General features: G+C 51.0%; 1 protein-coding gene across 1 annotated transcript in view; it reads right to left on the reverse strand.

The window, feature by feature from the left end:
• Rcan1 (regulator of calcineurin 1) overlaps positions 1 to 10,251 on the reverse strand; it is an 89,422-nt gene extending 79,171 nt beyond the window's left edge. Inside the window, exon 1 of the mRNA XM_075960453.1 lies at positions 9,852 to 10,251. Within this exon, the coding sequence (XP_075816568.1) occupies positions 9,852 to 10,094 (243 nt within the window). The 5' untranslated portion in view covers positions 10,095 to 10,251. The remainder of the gene's footprint in view (positions 1 to 9,851) is intronic.
• Positions 10,252 to 11,550: the final 1,299 nt, after the last annotated feature.

The following is an 11,550-nucleotide window of genomic DNA, read 5'->3' on the forward strand; positions in this document are numbered from 1 at the left end:
TCAGATTAATTTTACATGAATTTCCAAAATCAATTAAAGGCACAAAGTTTAAGTGTCTAGATTCACCATACTTTAGCCACGCCACAAACTAACAATACAAGACACGGGGAGGAGGAATGGGGGGGGAGTAGATGGAAGGCTTGGGGAGGGGATGGAGAAGGCTGGGGGGAGGAATGGATGGAAGGCTGGGGGAGGGGATGGAGGGCTGGGGGGATGGATGGATGGGGAGGGGATGGAAGGTAGGTGACCTGGATAGAGGACAGACAGAATGTACTGAACACACCGCATCTTGAGCAGATTCTAACTGGGGAAAGTCTGACTGATCCTGTGGGTTTGGGGAGCAGGGAGCAAGAGAGCTATGGCACCCACAGGGAGAACAGTGCACTGTGATTCTGGAGCTAGAGATGACCTCAGAGACTCTAATCTGCTCAAATGGAGGCACACAAGGTTTGCACAAGAAAGTAATTCACCCAACAAACACAGTTCATCATTTGCATGGCATGAACAATATCCAAAATTAACTTTCACGTCCTCCCTATGCCCTGAGGTTTGAAGGGAGACAATGACTGTCTGGAGCAGTAGGCCCTCTTACACGAGCTTTCCCAGACTTTAGGTAGAGAGCACAGTGGTCTTTGTGCAATCAAGGAGGAGGATGGGAGTTGTCTGGGCTCCCACGGCGAGTTTTGAGCCGTGCAATGCTCAGAATGTGAGGGGACCCGATACACACTTGTTGATGAATGTCCGCACAAATGGGTGGGAATGAAATGCTGGACCCAGGTCTGCCTGGCTGCAACGTCCAGGCACTACGGGGCTTGAGCACATGCACATGCCTAGCATGAGGGCTGCCACTGTACTGACTGACCCATCAGGATCACCAGCAGCATCCCTGCAAGGGAAAGGCACAGTGAAAGGAGTGACGGAGCTGCACGTGTCAACCCAAGAGTGACATGGCTGTACTGTGTCAATCTAGGAGTGGACGGAGCTGCACAGTGTCAATCTAGGAGTGGACGGAGCTGCACCGTGTCAATCTAGGGGTGATGGAGCTGTACCGTGTCAGTCTAGGGGTGATGGAGCTGTACCATGTCAGTCTAGGGGTGATGGAGCTGTACCATGTCAGTCTAGGGGTGACAGAGTTGTACTGTGTCAATCTAGGGGTGACAGAGCTGTACCGTGTCGATCTAGGGGTGACAGAGCTGTACCGTGTCAGTCTAGGGGTGATGGAGCTGTACCCTGTCAATCTAGGGGTGACAGAGTTGTACTGTGTCAATCTAGGAGTCACGGAGCTGCACCATGTCAGTCTAGGGGTGACAGAGCTGTACCGTGTCGATCTAGGGGTGATGGAGCTGTACCGTGTCGATCTAGGGGTGACAGAGCTGTACCGTGTCGATCTAGGGGTGACAGAGCTGTACCGTGTCGATCTAGGGGTGACAGAGCTGAACTGTGTGAGAGGGTGAGCCTCAAGGCCTTCTGAGTGCATGGAAGCCGGGCAGGAGCGGGACCAGTGCCATGTGACCTGAGTCACTGAACACCACCTGAGCAATGGGACGATTTCACAAGGCTCTCGGAAGGGAAAACAAAGCGTACTACACGAATGGGCATAACGCACTTGTCTTAGAGATTAACCAGAAACGCAAAGGTGGGTGGTTAGGCCTGTTTGGGTCCTTTCCTCCCTATCAAATCCACATGCTGAAGCCCTAACACAGGCTGGACTGGGAGATGAGGTCTCTAAGAAAGTAATTAATCCAGGGTCCAAGGCCGGGGCCCTTATGTCGTTACAAGTTCTCAGAAAAGACCCCAGACGCTCCCTGTCCCCACAAACCAGGAAAGACCCTCCGAGGATACAGTGAGAGGGCGCCATCTGTAGGCCACACAGAGAAACTCCACCCTGACACCAGCCGCGGAGCCTCTGAGCTGTGAGAAAATGGAAGTCTGTCAGAGGCATTTGGGAAGGCACACTAATGCCATGATAAAGTAAGGAAAGCTGCTGTTTCTTATCATGAGTGGAAAAAACTCCAAAATTAGCTCTCTAAATTAAATAACATTTTTGTCTTCTAATTCTAAATCCAGGCCAACCTCAAATACCTCTCTACTGGGTTAATTACGACTGCGGTGGGAATTTCATGCCTCGCCAGTCAAGATGCGCAACAGAGGAAAAGTACTGGGCCTTCCCGAGCTGCTCAGAGTCCAGTTTCTCCCTCCGAGTTAACCAGGTCTGCCTGCCCATCCTCTGAGATGAGCCAGGGCGCTGTGGTCGCCGACGGGCTCAGTCTCCCTGCTCCTTTCAGAAACTCGGTGACAGGTATCAAATCTCCGGAGCTCCACAGCCGCCAACGAGGCAGTTTATGTAAACCGCAGAGGTATTCTTTTATGAAGGTGAACTTCAAAAGAAAACCAAACAAGAATGCCTTAATAAACACCTGTTTTCTGTGCTGGGGCTTGATCTTGGGGCCTTGAGCACAGCAAGTGAGAGTTCTACATTCTGAGCTCTATCTCAAGCCTGTTTTAGCAAACATTTCTAAACATCAGTAGCTCCACAGAGGCCTGGGGGTGGGTAGTGGGAAAAACAAATCAAATCAAAACCAACAACCTAATGGGTATGGTGGTGGGCACCTGTGATTATAGCATTTGGGAGGTGGAGGTAGGAAAATCAGGAATTCAAGGTCATTCTCAGCTACCTAGGGAGTTGGAGGCCAGTGAGCAGCTTCCTGAGGATTGTCTGAAATAAAGTAAGCAGGACAGCAAAGGTCCTCACCGTGGTGCTGCCAGGTGGCCTGTCTCTGGTCCCCGGGACCCATCTCCCAGCACTGTGGCCTTGCATTATGACATTAGTAAGCATCACCTTTATTTAAGAGCCAGAAATTCTACAATTAGGAGAATAGTGGGCAAATTCTAAATCAAACCTGCATCCGTACCTCACTCCTAGAACAGTGCGACAACGGCTCTCACTCTGAGCTGCCGTTAGGAGGCATGGTGGGCTCCATCCACCCTCATGTTCTCTTGCTCTGAGGGAAGCCAGCAGCCACACTGAGCTGTTGTGGAGAGACCCAAGAACACAGCCATCTTTAACCATCAAAGGACTGAGGCTCCCAGTGACAGTCCACACGAAATCTGCCTTTGCCGGTCTCCATGTGAAACACAGATGACGCCTGAATGCAGATCTGTGCCAGGCTCAGCCACTGCTGGATCCCACGACCATGGCCTGTTAGTTCACCAACCATCCGTGTGAGTTGTCACACTGGGCTTGAAAGTGATACAGTAACACACACGTTCATTACACAGCGTTGAGAACTGATACAGGAACTCACACTGAACCTTTGCTAGATCCAAGTCACCCACTCTTCTTCCCACTCCCCCCAAACTACTATTAGCATCCCCAATTCACAGGAAGAAGAACTAGAACACAGGCTGGGTGAATGTGGCCTGCTGGAGAAAAACCTATGCTCCTACCCACTACACCACACTGCCTCCTTGTGGACAGGCCACGCCAGGACTTCTAGAGACTGAATTTCATACAGCAGGAAACCAACCAAGCCTTGTGGTACTGATGTTCCTGGTGCTGCTATTCTTCAGGTCCTATATTCTGACATATTTGGTTTCCCCCAGAGACACGGTGGCAGCTAATCTTGGTTGTCAACTTGACTATATCTGGAATTAACTCAACCCCAGCAGTTGGGCATACCCGTGAGGAATTTTCTTGGTTGGAGTATCTGAGGTGGGAGACTCACCCTCAATCTGGATCATCTGAGGTGAAAAGGCCCACGCTAAATCTAGGCCACACCTCCTGGTGGCAGCCTTCTTGAAGGGATGTGGGAGAAGGAAGCTTGTGCTTCCTGCCAGCTTGCCTCACCCTCACGGGCAGCCTCATCTATCTTGACCCATTCACTGTGCACGGGGGTTAGAGACCACGCTTTTGTAATGTCAATGAGGAGTGAAAACCAGCACCTTTCTAGGACTTCCCTGGGACTCTGGCACCAGAATGGTGTAAAGACATCCAGTCTTAGCCACTGCATCCTTGGCCTTTCTGTCAGGAGACTACTTGGACCACAGCCTGTAGGCCACTCTAATAATCCTGTGTGTGTGTTTGTTTGTGTGTGTGTTCATTCTATGAGTTCTACTCCTTAGAGAATCCTGGCCAATACAGATACACAGGACACGTTTTTACCATCTACTGCTATGGGAAACCTGCTACTGCTTCCAGACACAGCAGAATCACTCCTGGTCTCATTACCTCAGTATCTGCTGGTTCTGATAGTCATTAGTATTTACAAAGGGAACCCCCCACAGCTCTGAAAATGGGTCCTAATGACTGTGCACGACTCATGCATCACCAAGGGGTCTATTCACACACACACACACACACACACACACACACACACACACACACACACACACACACTGCACAGGAGCAATGCATTCACAGAAGCAAACCAGCCCTTTGCTGATTGGCACTGAAGACGAGATTGTGTTTTCTCGCCACCATTTTTGAGGGAGCCAAACAAAGAGACAAAGGGCGCAGCCTGAGATGCAAACCCCGAGTCAATAGCAGTCAGTCTCCTGCTCTATCACGAAGCCTTTTTCTGTCACCTTATGTAAGTGTCCCCAGGATTGAAGAGCTTGGAGCTGTAGGCACAGGAACAGTTATAGCTTCTGCTATGAAGATTGCTGCAAGATTTGGTGGTGGACTGACTTGTGGGGTGGAAACAGCGTGGCTAGGGAGTGTCCTGTTTGTGAACAGTCGGAAATTTTAAAGTCGAGGAAATAGTGCGTAAATGCTACACCAAGCCTTGCACCTAGCGAATGTGGACTTTTACAGATTATCATAGCGTTCCAAATGTGTCCAGATAAACTGAACCCACCACACCAGAGCCCAAACAACAGAAGAGGAAACTTCACCCAAGATGTATGCCTGAGAGAACAAGGCTTTGCCCCCAGAATTGGCTGAAAAGTGAAAATGGCCTGACACTACCTGGATTCCTAAGTCCCTCCCCCCATCCCGCCCCCAGGATGTCATATTTCCAGTATGTTACCCAGACTGATGTGGGATGGAAACAGGCAGAAACATGGCTGATGTTCAACCTTGGAGTGGAAGCTGTGGACACCGGCGGTGCCATTCCAGTTCCCCAAAACATTTCAACCATCAAATCACCATGGAATGTGGACTTGCCTACAAGTCTACCCTTGGGGACTGCATGTAAGGGCAAAAGGGAAGAGGATGGTCCTTCCTTAGAATAAACTTCCTGAAGACATGGACACTCCTGTTGATAGTCATTCTGCTTAGGCTTCAAAGTCACACAAACTGTCAAGGAAAGGGAGCCTCGGGGCAGAGAACCTGACCTCCATTACGGACTGGAAGAAATCCAGGAGCAGGCAGGCTGGATATCTGCTTAGTCGGGACCCAGTGGCCAATTACTCGGTGTCTCTTTAAATTATGCATTGCCTCTTTCTCCCAGGCACATTTCCCTCCCACAGGGTTTCACACTGTAGCCCAAGCTGGACCACAGCTCACTGCATAGCCCTGGTCTCCTCAAACAAAAGACAATCCTCCTGCTTCAGCTCCTTCGTACAAGCCTGGGCTACCATACCTGACCGAGACCAAACCCCTTCTAGCCCAGGAGGCACTGCTTCAGACTTGGCTAAGAAAGTCACCCACTGGTCATTCCCGGCTCCTCGCCTCAGAATGGAATTGGTTTGGAGTGTAGGACAGGGGACTTCTCAAACCTCCCTTGAGATTCCAAGGGCGGGGGGGGGGGTGGCAAGGTGGCTGGGCAGGAACAAACCTGGTGGTGTGAGCTGAGCCCCAGCACCTGGGTGAGAAACTAGAGGTGGCTCACATCTAACCCTGGGGCTCCTGCAGTGAGGTGGGAGGTGGGAAGAGACAGGAGAGCACACAGTTTGCAGGCCAGTGGCAGGGCCTAAAGTCTGCAGAAACATGGGAGACTCTGCTTCAAAAGCAAGATGGAGGGAATGAAGGGGTTTCCAAAAGTTGTCCTGACCTCACAAACATATCCTCCCCTTCACACACACACACACACACACACACACACACACACACGCACATACACACACACATACACACACACACACACACACACACTTTTTTAAAACAGATTGCAAGGGGCAGGTACAGTTGGAATCTCCTTGCTTGGCGGTGGGGCATGTATATAAAGAATTTAGGGCCCTTGAGTAAGCTCCTTTTATGCTGATCAGAGTATATGTTATTAAAATAAAATTATCTATCATAAATCATAATCATTTTTTAAAGAAATATGTGTTCAGTAGAAACAAGTAGATTCTGTGCGATTTCCAGACATAGCCTTCAGACAAAGCTCTGTCCATCAGATGCACATTTGTGTCTGAGACAATCAAGGCAAGCACATGTTTCTCCACTGTCTGGAGCCCTGCCCCATGGAAGCCAATTGGGAACACTGAAACTGCCCGTTAGCTTGGTGACGGCTAGCAAAGGGAACCAACTAACCAGTCAACAGCCCAAAGCACAGGTAATTGCTTGTTGAAGGCACAGCTTTGCCTTCTAAGTAGAACCTATTTGTAGAAGGAGCAGCTAGTGCAACGGAGTATGCCTGGCAAACATTTGCCCAGGCAGAAAGTAGCCTTATTTTAATAAAGGTCTCCACCTCCTGTAATGGTATGAGTCTCTCTAGCGAGACTACTTTACATGAACAAGGATACAGTTTCTTATGCAGACATTTAACTGAGTCTACTAAAAGCAAATCTCCCATATCCAACTCACATACTAGCAGTTCTAAAAGTTTCAGAAATTCTCAACATGTGAGTAGTTCAGTTTCTTATTTCCTTTAAGACGTCAGGACTAGAAAGGGGGTGCCAGCTCCAGGGCCTGGGGTCAGCTCTGCTGTCAGTAACCTACCTAGACCAGAGTAGACATGGCCAACCTGAAGCAAGCACGTTTTCAATCTACCATCCCAAAGTGACCCACAGACAGCAAGTTAAAAGCCCTGCTAGACTTTCTCGCTAGCTAACGGGTAAAAACCCACCAGCGGCCTGCTATGAAGGCCGTTTTGTCAGGCGGTCTTCCTGTACAGAGCTATTCACACAGCGGGTGGGCGCCCTGCGCCCAGTGGCTAATGATGTTTGCATCACTCCGGACCCATGAACCAGCAGCCCATCAGTGGGTAACACTCCCCCACCATTCATCCCGAAGCTCCAGACCTCAAGGTGGAGAGAAAGGGGAGGCTCAGCCAGGCTGGGTCCTTCTCCTTCAATGCTACGCCTCTGCATTAAGCAGTGTCGGTCTCAGCAACCCTGACAATGAGCACAGCCTATCCCTGCCTGGCCTGCCTCCCCGCTTCCTCTCCTGTCCACCCACTTTCCTTCCCTATAGGACAGTTTCCACCCAACTTTAAAGTCAGAGCAACATCTGAGTCCCGCTCTCTGGGGACCCTCTCCTGGTTGCTCTTCAGACCTCCCCACCATGAAGGAAGACCTGCCCTTCAACGCTCTCTGTTTTCCCGCTCTGGTCTTTCCCGCTCGCCTACCCTGGCACCCACACACCAGCTTTGCTATTCCTTTCGCATGGATCCCAGATAGAAAAGTCCCCTCAGGAGCTTCTGTCAGCCCTCTCAGCCTGTGCAGGGGCCATCCTGGGCTACTTGACCTAACTCCTCAGTGGGTATCTCTGCATCCACACTGTCCCGAGGGCCCTTTTCTGGACCCTGGAAGGCAGACCCTATCACTGGATGATCTGGGTGCCACAGCTGGGCTCCTTCCCTGCGAGTTTCGGCCCCTCCACTCCACACCTTCAGATCTAGAGCTCCTGCTAGGCAGCTCCTCACGGGGCAGGGAGGGGATGTGAGGGGAGCTCCAGTCATGCTGCTTCCTCTCCTTGATGTGGCTTCTAGCTGCTGCGATGACTGACGGACTGGATGCCTCTTGTGAGGCTCCCGAGGCTAGCCCAATTAGCCAGCTCTTTGGTTCAATATCCTAGCGATATGCAACCCTGTAAAGACCTGGCTGCCACTCGGTCTGCTACCTGTCACTCCTACCTGTTTCTGTTTCACATTCTGCCATGGACCACCATTTCTGCCAGCTTTCTGTACCCAAAGGTTCCTCGTGTTCAGAGCTGGGCAATCTGGAATCAACTTTTTTTTTTTCTTCATAAAAACTGCACCAGCTAGAACAGCCACAGAACTTCCCTTCTTGCCATTATTTTTTTTTAAAAAAAGTGTAACAACTATTTATATGGCACTTACAACCTATGATAAATTTATACAGCATTTACAACCCATTGGAATCATCCATCACCTGAAGCCGAGCTAAAGCCCGTGGGATGATAGCATAGGCTATGTGCAAGCATCATGCTATTTTACATTGCCGTGCACGGACAGATTTTAGTATGGGGGTGTGTGTCCCAGAACCAAGGATCTGCCATGGATACAAAGAATGGCTATGCTTTAAAATATCCCATTCCCTTGCTTCTTTCCTATGGTCCGTTCCTCTCCACACTCTCCAGAATCCAAGCCCCATGAAAGCAACAAGCTTGGCAGGTTCCCGGTCACCCACCCTGGAAGCCAGCCTCGGGAATTAGCAAGAGCCACCTTATCATTCCAGAGGTGTTGCTGCTCCTTTGAGGTGAGGCAGCCAACTTCTTCCTTCCTCAGACCTCTAGTCCCTGAGCCCTCCTCCTCCCTACAGCACGGTCACCTTCTGCTTCATCTGCTACTTGCCTGTTCTGTTTCCCCCAGTCAAACATGTCAGCAAAGCTCCCAGCCTGGCGCTGGGTCCATATGTCAATGAACTGCAGCTGAAGGTCGCTGCCAAGAGAAACACCACTGTGTCTTGGTTATTTATAATTTATACGCCCATTTACTTTCAGAAAGGATTTACAATGACCATGTAAGCGTCCGGACATTGTGCTCTGAGCAACAATTGTCACAGGTCAGGAGCTCCATCTGCAGGCTTAGCTCTGGCCAGCACTTCAGACCTTTAGGGACCCCAGGCTCTCTCTTTCCTGCATGCAAGATCAGTTCACTGTGAGACTGTACTTACTTGCTTGGGTGCCTGGTAATTCATACATTTTGTGGCAAGATCCTGAAACAGCATTGTCTAAGGATCTGCCCACTTGGCCAGCTACTAATTTCAACATTTATTAAAATTTCGTTGTGGGACTGTTATAGATCTGAGGATACAGCAGAGAATAAAATTTCAATTTTGCCTTCAAGGCTAACAAGCAAGTGTGAGCTGGACCTCAGAATGAATTATCATCTGAAGTGGCCAGGGGAGCTATACGTTGTCCCTGGGGGTTCAGCCCCTGCCCTGTATTTACTCGGTAGAGGAGGGGTTCACATCGTTCACTGGGAGGAAGGAGAAAACAGACGTGACTCACTGTTCATAAATAGGACTACGGCTCTGCATTCTCAATCCGCACTACTGGAAGAAAAGCCGGTGTTTGGGTGAGGATCCTGGTTGCTCATTATCTTGCGATTGATTGGCCAGTTTTGGTAGAATGGTGTTAGGGGGAAGGGGACCCTTTCCTAAGCCTTTAGGATATTTAGTTCCTTATAGGGGTGACATGCCACCACCGGGGCATCCAGTATACTGGGAGTCGTTCCTTCCCCTCCCTAATCCACACAATTTTGACACTCTGGGAAGGAGGAGAGGGGACAGGTAAGAGTAACCAACCATGGCAGTGGGAAGGAGGAATTGATTTCAAATCTTCAGTGATCCAGTAGAACACGATCTGGACCATGTAGGCGGTGCAGAAGGAAGCCCGCCTTCAGAGCCGGCGACCCCGGGAGCAGGGCTGCGGCCCGTCCCCGCCCTGGCCGCGCCCCGCAACAAGTGTCCACCCTCCGCCCCGACGGCCGCACGGTCCTCACCCGGCACAGGCCGTCCACGAACACGCGCGGGTCCAGGTGGCAGGCGATGGTGGCGCTGGGCAGGTCCTGCAGATCCACCTCCTCCATCTCGCAGTCGATGAAGCTCCAGTCGCCGCCGCCCTCGTCGGCTTCGGCAGCCGCAGAGAAGGGCGCGAAGGGCCTCAGAGTCACCCCGGGGGGCGCCCGCGCCTCGACTGCCTCTGCCGCCTCCCTGAGCGGCGGCCCCGCCACGCCGTCCTCCATTCCCGGCGCGCGCTCCCTCGCTCGGCTCGGCTGCGCTCGGCTCTGCGCCGCGGCCGCCGGCTCCCGCTTCGCCCTCGCGGGGTCACCGCGGCGCCGGGACGCCGGCTTCTAGCGCCCGCCCCGCCGGCCTCCGCCCCACGTGGGAGGGGCAGCCAGCCTGCGCCCGCCGGCCTCGAGCTGCAGAACCTGCGGGAGCACAGGAGCGGTCCCTTTAAGGTCGGCTTGCTCGGGTCATTAAGTCCCGCCCTATTCATATACATGACCAATAACGAAGCAGGATTTTGACACGTGAGGCCCATCCCACCGCCCAAAGCGTGAAGCCTCAGGGCGGCCATATTTGTTGCGGGCAGAGGCCTCTTGCTGGTTCTCTTTTCTGACAGCTGGCGGTGCCTGTTGAAGGACACCATCCCAGTCCTTGCCAGGAGGCAGCGAGCCTGCGGTTCCCGCGCGGCCACGTCAGGAGGACTTGAACGAAATATAGCTAGAAGCTTGTTCAGTGGTCATCAGCAGCCTTTGGATACTTAGTGTGGATGACCACGGAATCACAAATAAGGTTTGAATCACGCCGTGATAACATGCCTTGCGTCTGTATGTCAACTTATTAATCATTATACCACTGTCCAATTTTAAACAGTTAGAAATACAAATTAGCATACAAAATAACAGGTTTCAATAGTATATTTTCATATATATGTCGTGTATAGGTATGTATACACAGATACTGTATTTTGCTCTCATCTCCCTCCCATTGCCCTCCCTTCTGCCCTTTGCCCCATCCTGCTGGCCTCCTTTCTTCCCTCTAAGTACTTATCTTTCTGCTTTAATGTCTTTTTTTATTGCCGTGCATATCAGTTAATTTTATGTTACGGTGATAAAATACCAAGACCAAGGGAACTTATGGAAGCGTTTATTAGAGTCAGGCTCCAGAACGATAAGGGTCCATTTTGGTGGGAAGACCACGGCAGTAACAGGCATGAGAGATGACGTCCCAAACACTAGTGAGAAGCAGGGTCAGAGGACTAGAAATAGGGGGAGACTATCTCTGCCAAAGCCCATGCCCAGTGGGCACTTCCTCCAGTGAAGCCATACTTCGTAAACCTCCCCAAACCCTGCCACCAAGTGGGGACCAAGTATTCAAATGCCTGAGCCCACAGGGGATACTTCTCATTCAAGCCACCCTATACAGCAGGATCGTGGTTCTTATCCTGGGAGTCAATCATTACACGGAGGTCACATGTCATATATCCTGCAGTTCCGGTATGTACATTATGATTCATAACAGTACCAGAATTACAGTTGTGAAGTAGCAAGGGAATAGTTTTATGGTTGGGCATTACCACAACGTGAGGAACTATACCGAAGGGTCAGAGCCTTAGGAAGGCTCAGAACTGCGGCAGTAGGAAATGAGGCAAGACACTGGCCTTGGTTTGGGGAAATTTGTTATGGGGAACACGGC

Source organism: Microtus pennsylvanicus, chromosome 1 (assembly GCF_037038515.1).
Source record: "Microtus pennsylvanicus isolate mMicPen1 chromosome 1, mMicPen1.hap1, whole genome shotgun sequence".
In the NCBI taxonomy this organism is placed as follows: domain Eukaryota; kingdom Metazoa; phylum Chordata; class Mammalia; order Rodentia; family Cricetidae; genus Microtus; species Microtus pennsylvanicus.